A 27758-nucleotide genomic window follows, 5' to 3' on the forward strand; every position below is an offset into this window, starting at 1 on the left:
TACTGATCAAAAAGCACTTTAATAAACTGGCTTTGGTTTCCACCCTTTCCAACTTATTCTAAATAAAAAATAAATGTAAAACACAAATAAGATTAGTCTTCCCAACTTTAGTATGTATAAATAAAAATGACAATTTTTAGATAAAATAGTTATAAAAGAGAAATCATATCAGCCAGAGAACACTTTAGCTAATCCCTCCCTACTCAAAGTCACACAAAACAGCCTTCCAAGGAAAACTGACCAGTGAGACAGGTACGTTCGTGTTCTCAGCTATAAGGACTTAAATTTAAAATGCACTCACTCTTTCATCTTCTAATGAAAGCTAACCTACTCTCAGGAACAATGTGAGCACTGTTATGGTAGTCTAACTCCTAAATGAAAATATGAGCTGAGATACAGTTTACTGTAATAATGTAGCTAAGAAACCTTTGAAAATTAGCCAAGGATCAAAGTATTTACATAAGTTTAAGAGCTTATCTTAGGATGAAAGGTGACACAGGTCCTTAACCTACTTTTAAAAGATAATTGAAATTAAACCTTTCAATCACAACCAGTCAAAACTTTAATTCAGAATGTTTCTTAAATATCAAATTTCTCTTCACAGACGCTATGTCCATTTTCTTCATAATCTTCTCTTGTTACTACCATATCTTCAAAATCGTCATTCTCTGATATCAATTTTCCACCTTCCCAGGCGTAAGTAATAGGGCTAAAAATAAAGTTAAAATAAGTGAACCCAGATGATTTTACAGAACTGAAATGACAGAAAACATTCATTAGTAACTAAAACGTGGCAGTCTCTACCCAACTTGATTTAACAGAAAATCACTTAAAGTGTGAAAATAAGCATAAGCTTCACAGGAATAAGGTAAACTAAGAAAGAAAAGAACCTTGGTCACCAGTACAACTAAGTGTTCTTTTTTTCCCCTGTGCCCTGAATTTATAGACCCTCTACTTCTAATAAAAAACAAGAATACAATAGGTCAAAAATGCATAAAAGGAAAAACACTGTCATAACTGGACCTAAATTTTGTATGTGGCAAAGATATGTCATCTATTTTGCACAAGAACCCATGAAACAACTACAACTATTCTCTCATTTTACAGATTTGGAAAATGAAGTTCAGAGAGGTTAAGTGCGGGACTACGTTTTAACCCAGAACTTTTTTTAGTCTGTGCTTTTGCTGCCACACTGTTACCTCTAATAAATGAAACATTTACATGGTAGGACATGGTAAGTAAAACTAGAACACATAAAACATTTAGTTTGGTTTTATCTTCAACCAAGGTTATACTTGTGTTATGACTCAATTCTATTTGTACTGTTCCTCTCCTCCAAATCAGTTTAAAATCTGAAAAATAATGAAAAGTTAATAAATGTTTTTATTCATTGTATTTCCTAACCTTTAAATATATATTTACCTACATATATATAACATACATACATATATAAAACAGATGTACAATAAAGATTTGATGAATAAAAGAATAAAAATTATTTCTGTGGATCCCTTGGGCTGTAATGTATGCATGACTTGCATTTCAAATGCAGGATAAAAAGTGTGTAGGGGGAAAAAAGGCAAAAAAAAAAAATATTCGTGGGGAATAATGAAACATGGTGGAAAAATAATAATAAAATAAATACACAGGATAAAAATCCAGTATGCTTCATTTTCTACAAAGTATACGAACATTAATGCTGACAAATATTATTCCAATATCCAACAATTATTTATTCTTTAATCTGATAGCTATAAATTAAGTGAGCAGATGAGGGCCTTCTATTTACAGCTAATGATTTAGAAAAATTCTACTTTACTTTAAAACAAAACTCTAAAATTAAGAGTCAGGTATATGGGGAGCACCTGGGTGGCTCAGTCGGTTAAGTGACTCTTGATTTTGGCTCAGGTCATGATCTCAGGGTCAAGGGATCGAGCCCTGTGTCAGGCTTTGTGCTGGGCATGGAGCCTGCTTAAGATTCTCTCTCTCCCTCTGCCCCTCCCCACAACCTCTCCTCGCTCACTCATTCTCTCTCAAAAAAAAAAAAAAAGTCAGGTATATGGAGTCTTATTTGCAACTCTGCCTGGCAACTTAAGACTGGGACAGCGGTTAGGGGGTGTTATTTAGACATATTTTTGGTAAGAGACATGTATTTGTTCCCAACTCAAGATAAAGAGAACTAGATTTTAGCCTGGTCACTGCTATTAACTTATTTTAAGGCCTATAACTTATTATAAGGCCTCTGCCAAGTCATGGGCCCTTGTTTCTTTATTTACAAGGTAAAAACGTTGAACAGGATGTGGCCCCACTAAGCTCCTTCCTCAGGAACTACACTTAGCATCTTAGCTTGAAGCTGCCATAGCCCACTGAAACGTCAGGTTCATTATTTTAATTTTTGAGAAAGGGAAAATGAGGATTCCAAAGGTGAAATAAACCTGCTAGAACCAGGCTTTAAACTCAAGTCTACCTATTGACCATTTTATCTACAAAATGACTTGCATGTTTTATTTCTGTATCAGCCAACACTTACTTTTCAGGCAGCACAACTGAAACATCGTAATCTGTTGGAGTGAGACATCGAACTTCTGAGTAAACCCGATCTCTAAATCCGGGGAAAAGGGAATTTCCTCCTGTCAAAACAATGTTCTTAAAAAAATGCGGCTGCATTTCTTGAAGAGGGAAAAAAAAAAGAAGAAAAGGCATCAGAAAACCTGTTTACTTATCTTTCCAGAAAGATAGATATGAAGGCTTAGGCAAGAGCAAACAGTTATAGTTACCGGTTGGGAAACCATATAACTTTTTAATAACCATAAAAATTACTTATAATTTATAAGATTTTATAATGAAGTTAAAGTTTACAAAAATTGACCCATTAAACAGAGTGAAATATGACCTCACAGATCTTTAAAAGAAAGGCTAAGGTGAAGAGGTTGAACTACTGACTCCTTATATACACATGTAAGCTGATACATAAATGAGTAACATTCTAGCAGAAGTTTGGTAATTATACTTGTTCTTCCCTAAAATGGAGGAGGTCTTTCTGTAGGCTGAGACTGTGAGCTAAGGTAAGGTTAAAAAGGAGGGCCTTCAAGGCATTTTAACTTGGAAGCCCAAACTTCCATGTGATCTCACTGAGACAGACCTATTTATTGTGCAACATTACATTTGACAGTGAAAAATACTCATGATCCATAATAATAAAGGATCTTATGTTCTATACTCAAAGTTACAAGACAGCAAACCTTATTAGGTGCCATATGGTTAGCTGGTATTAAAAGCCACCACAGGGAAATCTATGAGGAATTAACAAGTAATGACCACCACACCTAAGGCTTCTGTTCACAAAAGCAGCACACAGTTCACTTATACTGACACTGAGTCTCATGGCATTAAAGCAGTACAGTATAAAATGCTGTACAGCACTACCTGCAACTTTACATAAAACACGAAATTAATGAGACATTAATACAAAAACAGTTGCAAAATAACTACATTAAGGTGATGGCATTATGTGATTTTTTTTTTTTAATGGGACATTAAAAAATTGCAGGAGCTAGATTTTCTCCAATGCCTGCACTGTTCCTTATGAACTAGGAAGACACTTTCAAGATATAAAAGTTCTCTCTAGAACTCTAGAAAATGATTTAGGTGAATCCTGCTTCAGGAGAACCCACACATCACTGAGAAGCACCATGGTTCAGCTTCATTAAAATTAACTTCCTGTATATTAGTCCAAATAAAACTGAAAGGACAAACCAGTCCCATCAATAGCTAAAAACCATCACTTCGTTAAATCATAAATTTCTATTCCATGTAATTTGAGTTAAATTAAAACTTTTCTAAAACAGATACAGGACTTTAACAGTCATGAAGAGATTAATTTCTTCAAGTTTAAGCAAACCATAACTTTCCCTGTGCCAAATTTCTAATCTAGGACCAATAAAGAATTATTCAAGTGCACTATGGGACCTGAAATCTCTGCAAATAAAACAGGCTTGCCACGTGCCTGAAATTACTTAGAAAACTCAGGTGATTTCTCTATAGTTCACAGAGCTTATGAGTTTTTTTTTAGAAATATCATTCCCATTCAATACTTTATGTACCTTCAGGTAAGTTTTGAATTGAATAGACAATAGCTTCTGGAATACCCATTTCTTGAATGCCTATATCAGAAGGATTAAAGAGTATTTCTGGAACAGCAAATCTCTCATTGGCCAGACGAAGAATTTGTTCCCCAGATTTATATTTTCCACTTAACACCATCTCTTCCCTTGGCTTAAAGAAAAATAAGATAAAGTTTAAGCTACATTATCTAGTCCATACAACTAATAACATTTAGTAACATGTTATTACTAACATATTAACCATGTTCTTGGAAGTTTCAGGATTCTCAAAAGTTAGAAAAATGTGGCCTTCTCTGTTGCCTAAACCACACGAATAAATAATTGCTCATTCTAATGCAGATGTTCCCCAAACGATGATCCGGCCTTATTCCTTACATTTTAAAACAGAAAGAAAGGAGAACAGAGGAGAGGGAACTTCTTAACCTGCCTATAATAACAGACCAACTTCAGTTCCTAGAGAACAAAGAACATACTCTAAAAAACATGTAGTATGTCTTACATTTCTATCACTACTACCTACTTTCACTCTATGTATGCATGTATGTATGTATGTATGTATTTTTAAGTAAGCTCTACGCCCAACATGAGGCTTGAACTCATGACCCCAAGTTCAAAAGTTGCATACTCTACAGACTGAGCTAGCCAGGCACCCCCACTTTCCTGTTCTAGATGTTTACTGGATCTTGTGGCTGTATTCTATCAAGATTTCCCCTTTCCCAGGCAACCCCTTCAGGTCTCCTCCCTCCTTGGGAGCTTTGTACTATCACTTTGCTATTAATAAACCTTGCTTTCCTGCCCCCCCAAAAGATTTCCCTTTTCCCTTGTACAAAAAACCTAAATATTTAAATTCATTTATTCAATCTTCAGAAATCAATCTGAAATCCATGGACTTCATCAATGCAATTTTCTTGTTATTTTCTGCTGAGCTGTGTTCCTGAAGGGACCAGAAACAATAATCTTCTACAACACTCTACATCATTAAAATAATGGTCCTTCCAATTTTACTAAGAATCATCAGCTCTTCTAGATTCAATTATAGACATTCACTTGCAATTATATATGCAATTTTCCTCCTGAAACAGCACATAACCCAATCTTTTATACAAGTAAAAAATACTTAAAATATATAAAAATATTAATAATTACTAACAAGTAATGTATTTAAAGAATATTACAGACCCCTTAATATAATCAGTCATCTATTCTCTGTCCAGATTTCTGCTTCCTCAGAGGCTTTTGCTGACTTCCAAATAAACGGTCCCTCCATTATTTTCCACTATCACTCTATATTATCCTTCATAGTTTATATTGTTCACCATCACATGTCTACTACCTAGCACATAATGAGTACTCAATAAATTCTTGAATAACAGCATGTAAGTCAACAATGTGCCATTCATTGTATTAGGCATTTTATATACATTATCCCATTGAACTCTCACATAACCCCGTGAGGTAGGCATATTTTCCTTTTATTAATGATGTAATTGGGTTTGGCAAGGTTACATGACTTGCTTGAGATCATTCATCTAATAATCAAAAGCACATACAATATATTCCTTCCACTACATTTCCTCTCTTAACTTGGCTATAATTCTGAATTCTATTATTTGGAATTTGGAAATTCCAAGTTCGAAACATTATTCTTAAATAAGAATATCCAAAAATTACACAATTCTCATAATACTTTAGGAAGAGAAAGGAAAACTTTTAACCCAATAAACTGTTACAGTAGCAAAGAGGAAAGTATCCTCTCAGAGTATTCTTCCTTCTTGGGCAGAAAGGAAAATATCTCCTATAAAATTTATAAATTCACTTAAAAGTGATACTGGCTTGAGTTTGAAGGATATAACTCACTTTGTCAACACTCAAAGTAGTTGATGCACACTTGGGAGAAATTCAGTTGACAAACATTAGTGATTATGTAGTCCATTACCCAGATTTTAGAGAAGAGGATCATGTGATTGTCCCAGGCTCAAATATCTAAACTAGGGGAAAGAGCCAGAACTAGATATCCTTGTTGAATATTGGCTCTAAATCCATTAATCATCAATATATAATGTGGAACTACAAGTAGTTTCTAAGAGTACAACTCCAAAAAAGATTTTTTAGACACAGACAAAAGAAGGAATATATAAGGGCTACTGGGAGTTGCTGTTAGTCAATGTAGGCCATGATTACTACACAGCCTCATAAATTTGGTCCAATACTATAAAAGAAATGATCAGTTTAAATTACAATGGCTCTGCAGAAACTGTTCCTATAATCATTAATCGTGAGCCAGATTTTCTCAATTTAAGTCCATCAAGTACATTACATTTCACTAGGCATCCCCTTTCTGATAAGAGATAAAATTGCAATTTGTATCAGTTGTAATCAGTAACAATATTACAGAGCTTATTATTGTTTTTGTTACTATCATAAGTACTAGAAAATGAAGATTGTACATTTTCCCAATTATTTAAAAATATTCTTGAATAAACTATCAAAATCCAAGTTTTAACAATATCCTAAGGCTAAGGGCACTCAAATAATAATTTTTTTCATTTTATGTAGTTTTTCTAATTTCATAAACATATATCAACTTTCATCAGAGTTGTTGCATATCAGGCAAAAATAAAGTTAATGAAGTACTAAATTCAAAATAACTTTTTTTACTCTTCTGAAAATTACACATTTTAGGATTAATCCTAACATATACTAAATAAAATTGTTTCTAAATCTTAAAATTATTAAGATATATACGTGATTTTTTTTTGTTTGTATTTTTGGGGGTTTTTTTTCAATATACACATGATTTAACATGTATAGGTAGCTCTCGAACATGCGTTTGAACTACATGGGTCCACTTATACACAAATTTTTTTACAATACGATACTGTAAAAGTATTTTCTTTTTCTTATGACTTTTTTAGTAACATTTTTTCTCTAGCTTACTTTATTGCAAGAATATAGTATATAATGCATATAACATACAAAATATGTGTTAATCAACTTTATGTTATCAGTAAGGCTTCTGGTCACCAGTAGGCTAGTAGTAGCTAAGTTTTTTGTGGGGGTGGGGGGTGTCAAGGTATATGCAGATTTTCAACTGCATGGGGGGAGGGATGTCGGTTGGCACCCCTCACTGCCACATTGTTCAAGGTCAAGGACACGGTGAAAAAATTATAAATTTTAACATTAATTGACAAAGTAAAGATTAAACTATTACTTTTGAAATAAAAACGCAATGTAACAATGATCAGTCAGGTTTGGAGAAACTGGCAATCACTGAGACTTTACTCAGGGCCCATCCCTGTGAAATACAGATTACCACCACTATCGCTACAAAATGCTGCAAATTATCCATAGGTGTTTTATATAACTGGAGTGTTTTGATGAGCAATAATATATGAAGATGGTATTATCTATTATTTGCAGTTTTCATTGTCCTGTAAAGAAAAAAAATATACTTTCGATATCTTACAGAGGACTTGGGCTTCCAGCTCATGAACAGGCAACCTGACCTCATAATCTGTCCCAACACCCACTTTTGAAACCCAACCTAGGTCCTTCCACAAGTATTTGTCTCTAAGAATATTACAGAGTGATTTCAATTTTATGAGGCCTCCTCAGAATTCTGATTTGTATTTCACCTCAATAATATGTCCAAAAAAATTTTTTTTAATTTTAGGCATATAAGGAAGAATAATTAAAAGAAGTATAAAATTAAAGAGGTATAAAACCCATGTATTCATCAACTAGTTTGATACAGCTTTATCAATTAATACTCCCCCTTTGAATTTGGTGTTATCACTCACAATGCAGTTTTATACCTTTACTTCATACTTTATTTCTAAGCAACATAAATTATTCCATACAGCCTGAAAATATACATATCTTCCTAAAACTTGCTTAAAGATATCATTATGTCTTAGATATTTTAGACAGAAACATGTTTTTGAGATATATACATGATTATCATGTAGCTCCACTTCATTTTCACTACCATTTATTTTATAATATGAATATATCAAAATTTATTTATTTTCCTCCATTAGTGGATATTTGGGCTCTTCTCAATTTTTCACTCTTTTAAAATATACTGCAATGAATGATATCATAAACATTTCCTTGTGGAAACATGCTTACATTTCTGACCAAAGATTTTTAACTTCCCAACAGTCCTCCATCAAGTCAGCTAAAGGGCAAACTTCACATTTACCCAAACAGAACTGAGAGTTTACCTGAGCTGATCAAAGATAAGGAGAAATTATTTTGACATCCAAGAAAAACTGCTTCTCAACACTTTGAAAGTGCACCAGATTTTGCCCTTTTCAACTATAATTCGATCATATCAGACCAAACAAGTAAAATTCAGCCACATCAGCTATGTCAATAACTTTCACAACTGGCAAATAACCAACTTCTAACTGGATTTAAACTAATTCTTAAGAATACAGAAAAGGATTAATCATAATATAAATAATGATACTATCTCCAGATTTTTCCCATGTGCTATCATTCAGCTGATGGTTTTTTCTCTAAATAACTTTAATGAGATATTGATTAATTATTTATACACTTGTGTCTGGAGAAATGGTCAGCAGAAAAGCAGTTATCAACAACTGTTAGACTCTACTAAATCCAGCTAGATGTTTTTCAGATCTGACTGGGGTGGTCACTTCAAGCAATGTCATTGAGGATTTTTAAAATTACCTTACAAAAGCCCTTTTTAATTGTACTAAAGTCAGGCAAAACATAGTCTATCATTACTGTATTTTCTTCTCCTTTCAACCTGGAAAATAAAATAGAGACTTGTGAAATAATTATGTATAGCATTACCTAAGAATCAACTTTCTAATTCTTAGATTACTATTATACATACTTTGCAATATCCATATCTCTATAAAAATCCTGGGACACATAGCACACATCTTCTTTCACTTGATTAATCACATGTGTTTCATCCATAACATGTAGCTGCCTAAACAGAAATAAAAACTGTAAAATTTGAAATGGAAAAATATAAGTATAATTTACAATTACTTAAAATCTTTTTTCTGGAATTAAATCTTTGGGTAACTGATTTTTCTAAAATATTAAATTTTTGAATGTGTAAAATATTTTCAACTTTATAGAATGATCACACTTCCACTATATTTAATCTCCGCATTATCCCTCTGAGAGCAAATATTAATCCAGTTCGCAGAAAGAAACTGAAAACAAAGGCTTTAAATAAGATAACATTTATTAGAGAGCAAACTTTTTCCTCCTCCAACCATTCTGAATAGAATCTTGCTAAAATGACTTAACTCTCTGCACTTTCTTTTCTGATCATAGTAGTGAGTTAACACGCAGTACCTGACACATACTAGATGTTTAATAAATATCTGATGAGTGAACCCAAGAAACACAGCGTTAATAAGGAAAATAAAGATGCTTTTAAAAACTGTAGACAACACAAACAAATGGAAAGATATTCCATGCTCATGGCTTAGAACAATTAATGTTATTAAAATGTCCATACTACCCAAAGCAATCTACAGATTCAATGTAATCCCTATCAAAATGCAATAGTATTTTTCAGAGAAGTAGGACAAATAATCCTAAAATTCATATGGAACAACAAACAACTCTGAATAGCCAAAGCAATCTTGAAAAAGAACAAAGCTGAACAATGTCCACAATAGCCAAACTATGGAAAGAGCTAAGATGTCCATCGACAGATGAATGGATAAAGAAAATGTAGTATATATATACAATGGAATATTATGCAGCCATCAAAAGGAATGAAATCTTGCCATTTGCAATGACGTGGATGGAACTGGAGGGTGTTATGCTGAGCGAAATAAGTCAATTAGAGAAAGACATGTATCATATGATCTCACTGATATGAGGAATTCTTAATCTCAGGAAACAAACTGAGGGTTGCTGGAGTGGTGGGGGGGTGGGAGGGATGGGGTGGCTGGGTGATAGACATTGGGGAGGGTATATGCTATGGTGAGTGCTGTGAACTGTGCAAGACTGTTGAATCACAGATCTGTACCTCTGAAACAAGTAATACATTATATGTTAAAAAAATAAAGAAGATAGTAGGAAGGGAAAAATGAAGGGGGGGAAATCGGAGGGGGAGACAAACCATGAGAGACTATGGACTCTGAGAAACAAAGTGAGAGTTCTGGGAGGGGTTGGGGGGATGGGTTAGCCTGGTGATGGGTATTAAAGAGGAAACATACTGAATGGAGCACTGGGTGTTATACGCAAACATTGAATCATGGAACACTACATCAAAAACTAATGATGTAATGTATGGTGATTAACATAACATAATAAAATAAAATTTAAAAAAAAGAACAAAGCTAGAGGTATCATAATCCCAGATTTCAAGATATACTACAAAGCTGTAGTAATCAAAACAGTATGGTACTGGCAGAAAAATAGACATATAGATCAATGGAACAGCATAGAGCCCAGAAATAAACCCATGCTTATATTAATCTACGGTAAAGGAGGCAAGAATATATAACAGGGAAAAGCTAGTCTCTTCAATAAACAGTGCTGGGAAAACTCACTCCATATACAAAAACGAACTCAAAATGGATTAAAGACCTAAATGTGAGATCTGAAACCATAAAACTCCTTAAAGAAAACATAGACAGTAATCTTTTGGACATCGGCTTTAGCAACATTTTTCTAAATATGTCTCCTCACACAAAGGAAATGAAAGCGAAAATAAACTATCGGGAGTAAACTGAAATAAGTCTTTCACACAGTGAAGGAAACCAAACAAAATGAAAAGACAACGTACTGAATGGGAGAAGATATTTACAAATGATTTATCTGAAATGATTTATCTGATAGGGGGTTAATCTCCAAAATACATAAATTTTAGAACCCAGTACCAAAAGAACAAATAATCTGATTAAAATGGGCAGAGGACCTGAATAGACATTTTACCAAAGACAACATACAGATGGCCAGCACAAACCTGAAAAGATGCTCAACATCACTATCATCAGAGAAATGCAAATCAAAACAATGAGATATCACCTCACACCTGTCAGAATGGCTGGTATCAAAAAAAGAAGAAATTATAAGTGTTGGTAACAACACAGAAAAAGAGAAACTCATGTGTGTTGGTGGCAATACAAACTGGTGTAACCACTGTGGAAAACAGTATGGAGGTTCCTCAAAAAATTAAAAATAGAACTACCATATGATCCAGTAATTCCACTACTGGGTATTTCCCCAAAGAAAACAAAAACAATAATTTGAAAAAATATATGCACCCCTGTTTATTGCAGCATTATTTAAAATACCCAAAATATGGAAGCAACTCAAGTGTCCAATGATGGTAAATGAATAAAGAAAACGTAGTATGTACACACACACACACACACACACACACACACACACTGGAATATTAAGCAGCCATAAAAAAGAATGAGATCTTGCCATTCGTGACAACATGGATGAACCTAGAAGGCTTTATACAAAATGAAGTAAGTCAGAGAAAGACAAATACCATAGGATTTCACTTATATATGGAATCTAAAGAACAAAACAAAGCAAAAACAGACCCATACATACAGAGAACTGGTGATTGCCAGAGGAGAGAGGGTAGGGGGATGGGCAAAATATGTGAAGGGGAGTGGGAGGTATGGGCTTCCAGTTACAGAATGAGTAAGTCACAGGGATGAAAGGTAGAGCATAGAGAATATAGTCAATGTACTGTAATAGCATTTTTTGGTGACAGATGGTAGTTACATTTATAGTAGGCACAGCATAAAGTATAGAGTTGTCAAATTACTATGTTGTACACCTGAAACTAATCTAACATTGTATCAGCTATACTTCAATAAAAAACATACAAAAAAAGATATAACAAAAATGTGAAGTTATTCCCTTTGAATATTTATTTCTACACATATATACTACATATACTTATTGTTTTAGACTCAGTATCATCTCACATTTTCTTATGCTACCGTTCTTTAAAGATATGGTTATTTACCGCCCCATAATATTTATTAGAGGATCTATTAAAATGTATTTATTAATGTTCCTAGTGTTGGAAGTTTAGATCAGGGAGGAAAGATACTTGTGTGTTTATAAACGTGGACTTTTGGTTTTGTTGTTGTTGTTGTTGTTTTTAGGTGGGCTCTATGCCCAACATGGGGCTTGAACTCATGAGCTTGAGATCAAGAGTCACATGTTCTACCGACTGAGCCAGCCAGGTGCCCCAGAGACTTTGGCTGAATCACAACTTAGCAACCAAGTTACTTTACCTCTTTGGGACTCAATCTCTTCAACTCTAAAAGGGTAATAATAAGATCACCGACTTACCACATCTGTAAGAAGTAAGCGATTCTAATTACACATGTAAAGTGTTTAGCATAGTCCTTATACTCAGTAATTAAAAAACATTATTATTATTTCCTTTTGCTTTTTGTTATCTTCATATACACCATATTCTACTGCAAGATTCACTGTTGCACCAAAGAGAAGAAAAGTTGATGATTTAACTATGACAATTCTAAGGTACCAACAATTGGAAGATCCATCCCAACTAGAGATGTGAGAAAACTCAAAATTGATGCAATACAGGTATTTTTATCTGTATCTCAGATTATCTCATTTATTCATACTCTAGGACACAGAATCTGAAATACTGTTAGTATCTTAGTGTATTGTCAAACTGTTTACCAGAAAAGTTATTTCAAGTTATGCTCTAATCAGCAGCCAGCATCACAATCTGCAACATTATCTTTTTTTGCAACATCATCTTTTGAAAAAAATTCTATTAATTTGGACTGTAAAAGTTGTGGTATTTTAATTTGCATTTTTCTACTAGGAAGTGCCATGAAAAAAGGGAAGTTCTTATTTGTTAACTCATATATCCCAACCTCCTAAATAAATGCTCAATATTTTAACTGAATTTGTAATTAGTACAGATGTTTGACATTTTTTATGTCTGAGAATTATCCATTTATATCCTTTGACTCTATGTAATTCTAATGATTATCTATCTGTGCCACTGGCCATTTGTTTTCTGAGAATCATCTATTAGCCACTGTATACCAAGGTAGTGCTTTTCTTGAGGATTAGTAAGAGCCCTTAATGTATTAAAGATTAACAACCTGGTGTCATATTTGTTTCAAGTTTATTTCTCAGGTTTATATTACTTTTGTTTACAAATGCTTGAAATCAGTGGTTTTCCAGACTAGAAGAGGACAAAGAGGGATTAGAGTGCTGGTAATATTCTGCCTGAGCTGTGTTCTGGTTACTTGGGTATATTCAGTTTTTAAAAATTCACGGAGTTGTACATTCAAGGTTTGTAAATTTTTCTGTATGTTTTACCTCAATAAAAAGGTTTTTTTTCTTTTTTTAAATTTTATTATGTCATGTTAGTCATGATACGGTACATCATTAGTTTGTTTTTTTTTTTAAGATTTTTATTATTTGACAGAGAGAGACACAGTGAAAGAGGGAACACAAGCAGAGGGAGTGGCAGAGGGAGAAGCAGGCTTCCCGCAGAGCAGGGAGCCCAATGCGGGGCTCGATCCCAGGACCCTGGGACCATGACCTGAGTGGTTCAGTCATTGGACATCATTAGTTTTTGATGCAGTGTTCCATGATTCATTGTTTGCGTATAACACCCAGTGCTCCATCACCGGGCTAAAAGTGTATGTGGGGCGCACCGGGGTGCCTCAGTCGGTTGAGCGTGTGACTCTTGGTTTCTGCTTGGGTCATGATCTCAGGGTCATGAGATCGAGCCTTGCATTGGGCTCTGTGCTCAGCATCAAGTCTGCTCGATTCTCTGCCTCTCCTCCTTCTGTCCCTCCCTACCACTCCCACTCTCTCTCTCTCTCTCTCAAATAATAAATAAAATATTTTTTTAAGTTTTTTTTTTTTTATTTGAGAGAAAGAGAGAGAGAATGAGCAGGGGGAGAGGCAGAGGGAGAGGGAGAAGCTGGCTCCCTCTATCCTAGGGTCCCAGGATCACGACCTGAGCCAAAGGCAGATGCTTAAACTGAGCCACCCAGGCACCCCTAAATAAATAAAATCTTAAAAAAAAAAAAGATGTAGGAAAATTATATCCTTTATTATTGCTTCTACTATTTTTATTCTTAACAACTCAGTTAAATATTTCCTTGTTGTGGTTTTATTTTTATATTTAAGTCTTAAACCCATTTGGACTCTAGTGTATGAGGCAAAGGAAAATTTTTCTCCAAATAACCAACTTTCCCTGTACCCTTTCTTGAATAATCAATATTTATATATATATTTTTTACAATGTTTGATTCAGAATTAACTATTCAATCTCTCTGATCTATCATTTAATTTTCATCTAAGTATCACTTTATTACAATTTTAAAATGCTTTATCATCCACTAGAGAAAGTCTCCTTTCACTATTATCCTTTTCCATAACTATTTTTTTTAACTTTTTATTTTTATTCTTTTAGAGAGAGAGAGTGTGAGTGTGTGAGCGGTGGCGGCGGGGGGAGAGGGCAAAGGGAGAGGGAGACAGAGAATCTTAAGCAGTCTCCTTGCTCAGCGCAGAGCCCGCCACAGGGCTCTACACAGGGCTTGATCTCAAGACCCTGAGATCATGACCTAAGCCAAAATCAAGAGTCAGACACACTTAGCCGATCTTGCCACCCAGGCGCCCCTCCCAAAACTATTTCTAAATATTCTTGCCAGGTTGTTCTTTTCAAGTTCAACTTCAACAGCCTACCTTTTTTAATATATATGAATTTTTTCAGTCAGCATGGAGGAATGAATGATTTAGTGCACAGGCTCTAGACTCAGATTGCCTGGGTTTTGGTTAACATCCTCATCTGTCTCAACTTTCTCTGCCTTTCAAATCTGCTGCTTCTAATCTGATGGGGATACAGGAACTAAATATCTAAACCTTTTAAAACCGAGCCCAATTCTGTTTGGTTCTACAATGAATAACATTCATATAACCTTAACACTGTATATGCTATTTATGAGCCTTCCATTTTTAGAATTAATGTATAAGCAAGGCAAGACTTAACTACAGTAAAAACTCATATGCAAATGTTATCTCAATAATTAAGAAGAAATGGTATAGCATTATGTTTAATGAAAAAAGTCACTGTCTAAAAGCTTACATATGATAGGATTCTGTTTCTAAAAATAACAAAACTATAGAAGTGGAAAACAAATTAGAGATTGCCAGGGGAGAGGGACGTGGTGGGGAAGCAAATATAAAGGGGTAGCACAAAGGAGTTCCTTTGGAGTGATGGAATATTTCTACATCTTAACTGTGGTGGTGTTTACATGAATCTATACATGGGATAAAGCTGCAAAGAAATACACACAAATGCATGTAAAAAATGGTGAAAACTGGAAACAATTGTACTAGTGTCAATTTTATCATTTTGATAGTGTATTAGTTATATAACATGTTACTCAGGTTACACAAGGCTCTATGTACTATTCTACAACTTCCTGAGTCTGTAATTATTTCAAAATAAAAAGTTTTTTAAAACGTGCTAAAGCTGGGTAGGAAGGATACGGGGAGTGGGTCTCTCTTGGGGGTAATGAAAATGTTCTAATACACTAGACCCCGTTGAAAATGTACACTTTAAATGCGTGAACTGTGTGGATATGTATTATATCTCAATAAAGCTGTTTAAAAAATTATGGTACATCTGACAGAAGAAAGAAGGAAAACGTGGAAGGAAAGGCAGAAGGAAATGCAGAGTCACTTATTTTCTCATATGACACAGAGGCGAGCTAAGAGATACTGAGGGGGTCATACCAGCCAAAGTTAATGTAGTGAAAAATTGAGATTTAAGAATTCTACTTATAAAACAAAAAAATCTCACAAGTTTTTAAACAAAATTAAAATAATAGCATAAACAAAATTTAGGAAAGGGAGAAGAGTTGGGATGTGACTAAGTACACTAATTCCTCATCTTTTAATGATGGATAGTCAACTAATATTGGTTAATTCACAAACTGAAATATCAATATTATTAAGGCTCATAGAGACTAAAAATATAAAAGATAAATACAGTGTAAAGACCATACTTTGTGTGGAATGGAGTTGACATGAGAGACAGAAAGGGGAGGTAGAGATTTATTTTCCTTTGAAACCCTTATTTCCTTAAATGCATTTTTAATTTGTTTTATAATGTATAATATTTATAACTTCTATAATTTTAAAATATTAAACATATTAAACTCCTTGGAATTCAGAAATATCTAAATTTTGGTGGACACTAGCAATTTTTTATGCTAGAAAGCTTTCGTTTTTCGTTTTTTTCTTTTTTTAATGGGCTCTACACCTACTGTGGCTTGGACTCACAACCCACAAATCAAGAGCTGCACACTCCACTGACTGAGCCAGCCAGGCGCCCAACTAGAAAGCTTTTCAATTTGAACTGTATTTGCATTTATATATGTGATATAGTTTTTAAAGCAATAATATAGAATTGTTGCCTGAAGTTACAACTAATGGTTAAAGAATAATTGTAATTACTTTTAAAAAGTTCATCACCAGCAGTCAACCCAAACCCTGCCCCGCCCACCCCAAATCAAAGCTATGTATTACCTGTAAGAGATGATCTCCTTTAGATGATTGGTTAGGAGTTTTCCTCCCACATTTATCCTAAAAAGGGAGAATTCAAATTTGGTTGTTTATCATACCTTTCATTCAGTTTTAACCTAAGAAAAACATGAAAATTGAATACAACTCACCGAATAATTGCTTCTTTTTTCTTTTTACTTCTACAGTAAGGAACTATATGTGTAAAGGAATATCCACTATCTACAATGATACAGCATAATTCGGAAGGATTATCTCGAAAATACCTATGTGCACTGAGAGCACCAGCTATTTAGAAAAAGATAAAAAAAAACCTGCATTAAATAAAAGTGTACTTAATTTAAAGCAATAAAGAAAGGCAACAAATTAAGGCAAGCACAAAGACAAAAACTTTCCTTTATTTCTGTATGCTAATTTAAAATAATATTCATAATTGTCACAAACTCTCTGAAGCATTTAAACTAAAACATCACATTTTTGTGGTAAATGTGATTTTAAAAATTTTGTGATCAATTTTTAAAGGTAAATATTCATGACTTAATTATTTTAACACTATAACTTAATTATGAGCATTTATTACATGCTGGGCACTATTCTAAAAACTCCATGAGTATTTGTGTTTTAATCTTCACAACAATTCCATTTTATGGATGAAGAAACTGAAGCACAGAGAAGTTAAATAATATACCCAATGTCATACAATTAGAAAACAACGGAGCCAAAATTCAAACCTGGGCAGGGTGATTCTGGAGCAAGGCTTCTCAACCTCAAAACTACTGACATTTTGGGCCAGGTAATTCCTTGTTGCTGGAGGTTTTCCTGTTCATTTAAAGATGTTTTGCAGCATCTGTGTCTTCTACCCACTAGATGCCAATGGCACCCTCCCAGTTGTGACAACAAAAAATGTCTCCAGACATTGCCCATGTCCCCAAGGAGCAAAATCACCCTTGAAGAACACTGTTCTAGAGACTGTGCTCTTAACCATTATAGTATAATATCACTCATATGGACTTAAATTACTCAAGCTAAATATTTGAATACTTTCATTGTACAGTCATGTAATGTAATTCTAGTCTTTCATAAACTTACTTCTGGATGATATTTTCAGATTGTTTTTCCACATAGTGGCAGGCTGAGCTATTAACATTATTTCAATCAGTAATACTAATAATGATAGCAAACACATCAGTGGCAGAAAAGGTAACTACCTCAGAAACAATAGTCTTTTAGAAATTAAAAATATGTGGCTAAGGGGGCACCTAGCTGGTTCAGTAGGTACAGCATGCTCTTGATCTCAGGGTTGTAAGTTTGAGCCCCACATAGAGATCACCTAAAAAAAAACATGTGGCTAGTAACTGCATTAGGGAGAAAATACTGTACTAATATTAAGATAAAGAAAAGTCTGAGTAGATAATCTCTAAAAGTCCATCTAATTTTTAAATTCCATGTTTTATTTTCTTCAAATATAAAAGAATGTCACCCAATATTCTTGAATTTTAAGTGTTTCTCTTTACCCTATTCGTATCCATATTTCCATTAATAAACCGCAATCAAAACTTTAACTCACCATTTACTCTTAAGACTGCTTGGAACTGATACTCTTCAAACAGGATTTCATTCATTGATTCTTGAATTGAAGTGAAGTTAAAGTATGGTTCTGTAATAATAATATTGGTATCTAAAAAATCAACCTATGAGAGAAAAAAATCCCCCAAGTTTTATAATTTTGTAGTTATAAAACACTTGTTTTACATATATAAACTAACATTAAATCCTCACAATAATCCTAGAAGACAAGTCTTGTTACTAACCCCATTTAATTGGTAAACTGAGGTACAAAAGAGCTGACTAAGTTACCAAGGTTCATAGCTAGGATTTGAACCGAGAAGTTTGATTACAGAATTCATCACTTTATTATTTAATTTTAACTCTCTTAATGGTAGCATTAATAAAACGGTACTATCAAATTGTTTGAAGATCAGTATGCAAACGTAATGAATAATATAACTTCAAGCATTAGATGTTTTGTTTTCAAAGTTAAAAGGCCAGAAGCTTTAGCATATTTAATGTTTACATAATTCTCTCCCACACCCTTAAGAAGCATTAAAAACTGAATATTCATTCACTATACCTAAAGTTACACTACAGACATTAAAAGCACAAAATTCAGAGGCTGCTGGGAAGATGGCGGAGCAGGACATCCCTGTGCTGACCTCTTGCCGCGTGGCCGCCTAGAGAGCACCCACGTGGCATAAATAACCCAAAAAGCAGCCCGAAAACTGGCAGAACAGACTCTCCGCAGCCCGGCATAGACAAGAGGCCACAGCAAAGCAGATCCAACCCCTCTGATCGCTCTTGGCAAGATCCCGTCAAAGCGGTGCCACAAGCCTGGCAGTGTGTGAGCGGCCCAGACAAGGTCAGCACCACTCCAGAGTGAGTCCTGCCCCAGGGAGAGGGGAAGATAACCACACACCCATCTGACTGTGACCCCAGCAGTGGGCTGAGGGCAGGCAGCTGGTCTGACTGCAAGCCCCACCCACCAAAAAAGCTTCTCCGGGGACGACACAGGGACAGTGCCTGCAGTTTGGTGCTACTGCATCTCTGGCAAACATCTGGTCTGACTCAACTCAAGCCCGAGGCAGCCCCGGAGCAGCCCACTAACACCACGGGCACCAGACTCTGCCCACAACAGGCAGGGAGCCATCGCAGACAACAGGACTGAAGGCAAACACATCCCAGCCACAACGGTAGGACACCCCCTGGAGCAACACACATAGGAGACACCCCCTGAAGCACCAGGTTCTGGGGAACAGACATTGCACTGCAGGACCTCTTCTTCATAGAGCCACTACTTTCAAGTGCAGGAGACGTAGCTGACTTTCCTAACACAGAAAAACAGACAACTCAAGAGACAGAATGAGGAGACAGAGGAATGTGTCCCAAATCAAAGAACAGGGCAAAATCAGAGCAGGAGACCTAAGCGAAACGGAGATAAGTAATATGTCTGATAGCGAATTTAAAGTAACGCTCATAAAGATTCTCGCTGGAATTGAGGAAGGACTTCAGGACTTCCTTGAGACCCTCCACCAAGAGCTAGGAGATGTAAAAAAGAACCAGTTAGAGCTATTGGATTTACTAAATGGAAATAAAAATAGACTATCTGGAATAAATAGCAAGCAAGAGGAAGTAGAAGAAAGGACCAGCCACCTGGAGGACAGAGTCATGGAAAGCAATCAAGCCAAGCAGATGAGAGGGGGGAAAAATACACAGAAAGAAAATAGACCCAGGGAACTGAGCAACGCTGTCAGGCCTAACAGTCGCATGATAGGGATCCCAGAAGGAGAAGAGCGAGGAAAGGGGGCAGATTTGTCTGAAGAAATAATACCTGAAAACTTCCTGAATCTGGGGAAGGAAAGAGAAATCCAGATCCAGGAGGCACAGAGAACCCCCAACAAAACCAACCCAAAGAGGTCTGCACCAAGACACAAAGTAAATAAGACGGCCAAAAGTAGTGAGAAAGAGAGAATTTTAAAAGCAGCAAGAGAAAGGAAAGCAGGTACATACAAAGGAAACCCCATACAGCTATCAGTGGGTTTTTCAGCAGAAACTCTGCAGGTCAGAAGAAAGTGGCAAGATAGATTCCAACTGCTAAAAGGAAAAAATCTACAGCCAAGAATACTCTATCCAGCAAGGCTTTCATTTAGAATAGAGGGAGTGATCAAGTTTCCCAGAAAAACAAAAATTAAAAGCAAAACCAGCCATGTCCCTGTCACACACGATGCCATCGGCCTGTGGGCCCCAAATTCATGGTCCAGCTGCCCTCCTGCCCGAGTCAGCGTGCACGGCCTGTCACCTGCTAAATGCCAAGTCAACACGCCTTCACCTCAGATTGCCAAGGGCTCAAATTGACACCGTTCCCCTCAAATTTCAGCCCCTGTACCCAAGTTTGTGCACAAAAGTGGGAATAATTATAACAGCAGAATGAAGCAACCCAAACATCTATTTCTGTGGAATACAGAATGGATAAAAGGAGTGTGCTAGGCTGAGAACATCTCCAAAAAGCACATGAACAATACATACAGCATGATTCTGGTTAGTTAAAAAAACAAACCAAAAACCTGGGAGGAATAAAACAAGATGAAACTAGAGAGGGAGACAAACCATAAGAGACTTCTTAAGCATAGGAAAGAAACAGGCTTGCTGGAGGGGAGGTGGGGGGGATGGGGTGACTGGGTGGTGGGCATGAAGGAGGGCACGTTGATGGAATGAGCACGGGTGGTTGTATGCAACCGATGAATCACTGAACTCTAAAACTAATAATACACTATATTGTTAATTAATTGAACTTAAAATTAAAAAAAAGGAACCCCCCCCAAAAAAAGCACAAAATTCTCACATAATATTCACAATTCAGCTATGTGGACAAAAATATTTTATTGTGAAAATAAAAATGAGATAGTGAATTGGTCTAATAATAGTAGATGTGAATAATCTTGAGTTTCACACAAACTCTCTTAACCTCAAATTCCACTTCTATTCATTTATACTTATTTAGTATTTAAAAAATCAAAACTAAGGACAGTATATTAGTGACGTAAATGTATACTAGAAACATATTCAAAAGTTAAAGCTAGACACCTCAATTACCTTCAACTCCAATCCCAGACTTACTCTCTAGAATCTGCCCTTGGCCTTTCCTCTCTCCTGATACTGCCTTATATCTCACCTGAAATAATGCCACTGCCTTCTCAACGCCCTTTCTGCCTCCGTTCTCTTCTCATTGTCTTTTGTACTGCTAGCATAATTATCAGCAAGTATTTTTCTAAATCAGAAATCTGATCATCCTCCCCAAACGTATCTCTCACCACAGAAGTCTTCCCTTCCATGACTTGACATTGCCTATGAAACAGTGTCCATACACCTGCAATCTCATCTTACAGTGTGTGCTGGTAAATGTTCAACAACCAGATCTCCAGGGCCGGGGGTGGGGAGGGCAGGGGAAAAGCTCTGATTTGCAGGGCTTACCACTTCCTGTGTTATAAATACTGTCACAGTGGCTGATTTCCAGCTATCCTGAAGTCACCAAACTCTGAACACAGAGTTGGGAAGAGATGCATGTAATTGGTTCTCATGAGCCAGTGTGAGCCAACTTTCAGCACAAGACTATTCAGTAGAAATTCTGAGTCTATTCACTTTCATACCATGCACTCTTCCCTACCAGATTTTAGCACAAGTAATCTCAAGCATGTACTACTCTTCATATATATGTATATTCTGGCAGTATATATAATTTTTAAAAGTTAAAAATATGATGGATATAAATACACAGTGAACATGTGCAACAGATTTATTTAAGTCATATTAAGGCGTAAACTAGCTTTATACCCTATCCTGTTGGTTCTTGCATTAACATGAGTTACTAATTCTTATTGCTGTAATTTTTCATTTGAATAAGACATGGAAATAGAAATTTGAATACATACTCCAATTTGTTACCTGATACATTTCTTTTCCAAAAAGGTAATCCCAAACTTGTCTTTGAACATCCCAATTCACCAAGTAGCCCTAAAAAAATTCTTGTATAAATTATCACAAATATTTGAATAGTTTTTAAAAATCATATTAATAAAGTCTAAACCACTAATTTCTTTTTATGGTTACGTTCACTACACAAACATTTTTTAAGGAGATGCCACTCCATACTTACTTTTTTTTTTTTAATGTGTTCATCTCATTTAGCTTTAACATAAACAAGTAAAATTCAGTACCCACAATCAGTAACTTAAGTTATGGTCATTTATTGCTAAGAAGACAATTTAATTTCAATTTTTGGTTTTAATAAGATCTTATTTAAAATTTAAATAACTTTTTCTCAGAGATCTAAAAATATTTCCATACATACAAAATCTTAATTATACATTTAAAAACTGTCTTTACATTTAGGTCTACATTGCTAGAAATGACATATAACTGAATTACCTTCTGAAAAGGAAGGATGTAAAAGAGTCCAGAAGGGTCCTTTATTTCATCTATCTGGTTAGCAGTAAAAGTTTTAAGACGTGCTGTTTTTGACCTGAACTGACAGTTAGGAATTACCCTATAAACAAAGAAATAATATAATTATTCCCTAAATACTCACTTCCAAAAAATACAATTACTTAACCACCCCCCTCCGTGACAAAAAATATCCACAACCAGTGTTTCCCATTTTGTCTTCAAATAATTAAAAAATGTTTGTTTGTTTGTTTTTAAGTTCTAATATGCACTAGACTCTACACTGGACCCTTTATCTTTCTCAAGTAATCCTTAAGAAATCCTTCCAGGTGGGTATTGATCCTGCCATCACACAGATGACAGTCAGGGCTTAGGTAAAGTTCCTGGTCTTTCTGGCTTTAATGTGGAAAATTTTTTTTTAAAGATTTATTATTTATTTAAGAGAGAGAGCGCAAGCACACAGAGGGAGAGGGAGAAGCAGACTCTGCGCCCAGCAGGGAGCCCTGTGGGGCTTGATCCCAGGACCCCAGGATCATGACCTGAGCTGAAGGCAGGTGCTTAACTGACTGAGCCACTCAGGCGACCCTCTAACGTGGAAATCTTAATACCACTCTGGGAAAAGATTTACAGATTCAACATTCTTGCCATTAAAACTAAGTCTCTAGGATGCCAAAGAGTTTCAATTAGCAAGATACTACAGGGTACAGAAGTAAGAAGTAGTTTTAAATATGGTTGCTGTCCACCATAGGCTTACAATCTGGTTAGAAAGACAAACTAGAGTCATCATCAACGATACATGTGTACATGTGTGTGGAGGGAAGGGGGAGGAGAGAAAGGAGGGAGGGAAGAGGGCAGGAGGGAGGGAGGGGGAGAGAGAGATGAGAGAGAGAGAGAGGGAAAGGATACTGGGATAATGTAAAAATGTTTTGTATCTGCTTCTTTCATTTACTTTGCTGTCATTTTCTCTATATGTTTAAATATTCTTTGAGGACATGATTTTTTCTTTAAAGATTTATTTTAGAGAGAGAGAGTGAGAGAGTGCAGGGGCGAGGAGGGGTTGGGGCAGAGGGAAGAGAGACTCTCAAGCCAACTCCCCTCTGGGTGCAGAGCCCAACGGGGCTCAATCCCAGACTCTGACATCATAACCTGAACCGAAATCAAGAGTCTGATGCTCAACGCACTGAGCCATCTGGCGACAGGAGGACGTGATTTTTAAAAACTGCACTGTAATCAATCTTATGGTTATAATTTTAGTCAAATTTCTATTCTTGATTATTCAGGTTGCATTCCATTTTTGTTTTTTACCATACACAATGCCTATAATATAGAGCATCCTGTATTTACTCTTATCAAACACTTCTAACTTACTCCTTAGGTGACTGATAACAGAATTACTGTGTCAAAGGATAACAACAATGATACACCTTGCCAAAACATTTTCCAGAAGACTAACAATTTACATTCCTACGCGGTTTGATTGTCCTCTTCAAAAAAGAAAAAAAGGAAAGGAGGAATCCCCTGTAAACATTACAGAAGAAAAGCATCTTTTCTTCTCTCTATATACATATATAACATATATATTTAATGAATGCCATTGTAGTAGTTCTGTTAAATCAACTCTATCAACCGGGTCGGCCAATGATTACTACGAAGGGCTTAGACACGAAGCCTTCAACGTCTCCAATCAGTAAGAACTGTTTTTAAACTTTTTGGGGGTCACAGAATCCATTGAGGACCTGATGAAAGACACAACTGCGCCTTCAAGAATACGTAAATACACATAAATGTCCACGATTCCTGTGGGTTCATCAACTCTGTACGCACCCCTCCAACAGGAACCGCTTCTCTAGAAGCCTATTTTCCTGAGCTATTTCCTGTTACGAAAGGAAACGTATGTCCCACTTCCGGGGCCGCGTAGCTTAAATTAACACCAAAGTAACAGTTCAAAGCATCCCAGTCAGCCAGCTCCACCCAGAGCATCCCTCTGGCGCAGGTTAGCGCCAAGTAGAGACATCTGCAGTTTACTGTGATCCTGAGATGAAGGATAGTCTGTGAAACCACTAGGCGTCTGTCTTGTCCTAAGGACCGAGAGAACACTTACGACACATTTTCATGGCTGTAACCGATTTTGGCATTGTAGGCTCCGTTATCCAGCACTAGGGTCGTCATTTTAACGTGAACCAAACGGCCGGCCGCCGCCTTCTCCTCCTGACACTTCCGCTCCCGCTTTTTCCGGTACTCTATGGTTTGCCGGGCGGAGCGTAAGGGTGCTTCCGGTCTCCCTTAGCAACTGAGGACGCCGGAAGCCAGAGACGGCCCTCTCTGTCTGTGGGTTAGGGGTTGTGCAGTTCTCAGTCTAACCGGTTTACGTCGGGGAGAGATCCAACAAGAGTGGAAACAGCTCAGTGCTTTTTCGCCCATTGCATTGCATATTTGTCCTCTACTTCGCATACTGAGTCGCTCCTACAAGTTTCTTCTAATCTCCGTGGTGAACCTACAGCTTTGTGCCTGTGTATGTGTGTTTTCGAGTAGTACTGTTCAGTGACATTTCCTAAGGAATAAAGTGCAAAACCATAAACAGCATGGAATTGGACATGAAGTCTCTTCAGCCTCATTCCCGCCAATGCCCATTCGACTGTAGGGTCCAGCCACCCTTAAATTACAAACATGCTGTTCCGTCAACTGCCTTGCTTTTCTACTCATTCATATTCTTCCTCTGCCTACTTGTTCTTCATAACACTGCTCCATCATTCCTATCTAAAAAGGTTTCTTGCTACCTCACACCACTTTGTTCTCACTCTTAAAATTAGGTGCTGCTATGTGTTTTTGTAATGCCCCGGGGTAACTCCTATATATAATAATGGATAAGAAAATGAATTTTGTATTAGAATCCAGACTCCACCACAAATTGGCTGTGTAAACTTGAGAGATGAAGATGATAATGGTTAACACTTACAAAGTGCTTAATACCTGCGAGTAAACTTTCTAAGACGTTTATACATATATTAAATAACTTAATCTTTAAATTTATGGACTAGTATTGAAATCAAAGAGATAGTAACTAATAGTGCAGTCTCTGCATTCAAACTCCTGGGCCAAATGCTGGCTCTTCCTAGATGCTGTGGCCAGGCTAGTTAATCTCTCTATGCCTTAGTTTCCTCATCCGTAAAATAGAGTAATATTAATAATACTCCCTTGCAGAATTGTTTTGTGAAGAGCAAATGACAAAAGTCAAGTCCCTGGTAGTAGTAATCATCATCATCATTGTCATCTTTTTGTCATATAATCATTCTCTTTTTTAAAAGATTTTATTTAAGTAATCCTTACACCCAAGGTGAGGCTGGAACTCACAACCGCTAGATCGAGAGTTGTACGTTCTACCGACTGAGCTAGCCAGGTGCCCACATATAATCAGTCTCTTAACATGCACAGATGGCAAACTCCTTGAAGTCAAGCACTCTATTCTATTGGTGTCTATATCCTTTTGAATTAAAAAGTCATTGAATATACAAAGTTAATTATGTCCAATTTTAGTTATTGTATTTTCTCTAATTTATTTTTAAATTGATAAGATCTCTTACTATGAATACGTAAGGAGTGTTTTATAAAACTTACATAATAGAGCTGCCATCATTTCTGTCCAGCTCTCGTCTTTTAAAATATGCTCTTTCCTTCTGATTATCAGCCCTTTCTCCTTTAAGCTTCTCTTTTTGCTTTCTTCAACATTTACATGCTCCTTGATCAAGATCATTTTTGTTCTTGGTTTCAGCTGCCATTAAATAATGACAAATACTAAAGCAGAATTTCTACCCCCAACTGTAACCTGAATGTTTCTACGCAGGAATCCTAAGATAACTTTAATAGCAACAAATCCAAAACTGAATTTTTTCTCCAAAACAGTTTGTTCCAACTAATTACTTATCTATATTAATGGTGTGTTCCAAACCCCAAGCTAAATACCTCAATCACCTTCAACCCCAATCCCTGACATACTCTCTGGAATCTGCCCTTGGCCTTTCCTCTCTCCTGATACTGCCTTATCTCTCACATGAAATAATGCCACTGCCTTCTCAGTGCCCTTTCTGCCTCCATTCTCTTCTCATTTTGATCTGTCTTCTGTACTGCTAGCATAATTATCAGCAAGTATTTTTCTAAATACTTATATCTTACAGTGTATGCTGGTAAATGTTCAACAACCAGATCTTGACGAGGGGGGGCAAGCCCTGATTGGTAGAGCTTATCACTTTCTGTGTTATAAACACTGTCACAATGGCTGATTTCCAGCTATCCTGAAGTCACCAAATTCTGAACACAGAGTTGAGAAGAGATACATGTAATTGGTTCTCATGAGCCAGTATGAGCCAACTTTCAGCACAAGACTATTCAGTAAAAATTCTGAGTCTATTAAAAAAAAAATTCTGAGTCTGTTTGCCTTCACACCATGCACTCTTCCCTACCAGATTTTAGCACAAGTAATCTCAAGCATGTGTTACTTTTATTAAAATACAATTCAATTGAGTAAATTTGAAGATTTAATTGGCTTTCCTAAAAAAATATTTTGGCTTTCCTACTGTGGAAAGAGCCAAGATGTCCATCCACAGATGAATGGATAAAGAAGATGTGGTATATATACACAATGGAATATTATGCAGCCATCAAAAGGAATGAGCTCTTGCCATTTGCAACGACGTGGATGGAACTGGAGGGTGTTATGCTGAGTGAAATAAGTCAATCAGAGAAAGACATGTATCATATGACCTCACTGATATGAGGAATTCTTAATCTCAGGAAACAAACTGAGTGTTGCTGGAGTGGTGGGGGGTGGGAGGGATGGGGTGGCTGGGTGATAGACATTGGGGAGGGTATGTGCTATGGTGAGCGCTGTGAATTGTGCAAGACTGTTGAATCACAGATCTGTACTTCTGAAACAAATAATGCAACATATATTAAGAAAAAAGAAAAAGAAGAAGATAGCAGGAGAGGAAGAATGAAGGGGAGTAAGTCAGAGGGGGAGATGAACCAGGAGAGATGATGGACTCTGAAAAACAAACTGAGGGTTCTAGAGGGGAGGAGGGT

General features: G+C 36.1%; 1 protein-coding gene across 2 annotated transcripts; it reads right to left on the minus strand.

Moving 5' to 3' along the window:
- Positions 1-24910, minus strand: ACTR6 (actin related protein 6). 2 transcript variants are annotated; one of them, XM_025882531.2, is made up of 11 exons: positions 24784-24910; positions 22668-22785; positions 22185-22253; positions 18256-18379; positions 16841-16976; positions 16695-16751; positions 8992-9090; positions 8823-8901; positions 4104-4275; positions 2531-2669; positions 1-709 (listed from the first exon to the last, which is right to left on the minus strand). In XM_025882531.2, the coding sequence occupies exons 1-11, from the start codon at positions 24849-24851 to the stop codon at positions 580-582; spliced, it is 1191 nt and encodes a 396-aa protein (XP_025738316.1). In that variant the 5' UTR covers positions 24852-24910; the 3' UTR covers positions 1-579. The 2 variants fall into 2 exon arrangements, with proteins under 2 accessions (XP_025738316.1, XP_025738317.1); XM_025882532.2 differs by having other exon boundaries at positions 18256-18345; positions 22172-22253.
- Positions 24911-27758: the final 2848 nt, after the last annotated feature.

Source organism: Callorhinus ursinus, unplaced genomic scaffold (genome assembly GCF_003265705.2).
Source record: "Callorhinus ursinus isolate GAN/ISIS: 27379988/994484 unplaced genomic scaffold, GSC_fseal_2.0 scaffold14, whole genome shotgun sequence".
Classification (NCBI taxonomy): domain Eukaryota; kingdom Metazoa; phylum Chordata; class Mammalia; order Carnivora; family Otariidae; genus Callorhinus; species Callorhinus ursinus.

Coding starts and splice junctions, on each gene's coding strand:
- ACTR6 (XM_025882531.2), bottom strand. CDS start 24,851: ATGACGACCCTAGTGCTGGATAACGGAGCCTACAATGCCAAAATCGGT. Junction 22,254..22,667: donor ACATCCTTCCTTTTCAGAAG/GTAATTCAGTTA, acceptor GAATTTTTTTAG/GGCTACTTGGTGAATTGGGA. Junction 9,091..16,694: donor AAGGAGATCATCTCTTACAG/GTAATACATAGC, acceptor ATTTCTGTTTAG/GCAGCTACATGTTATGGATG.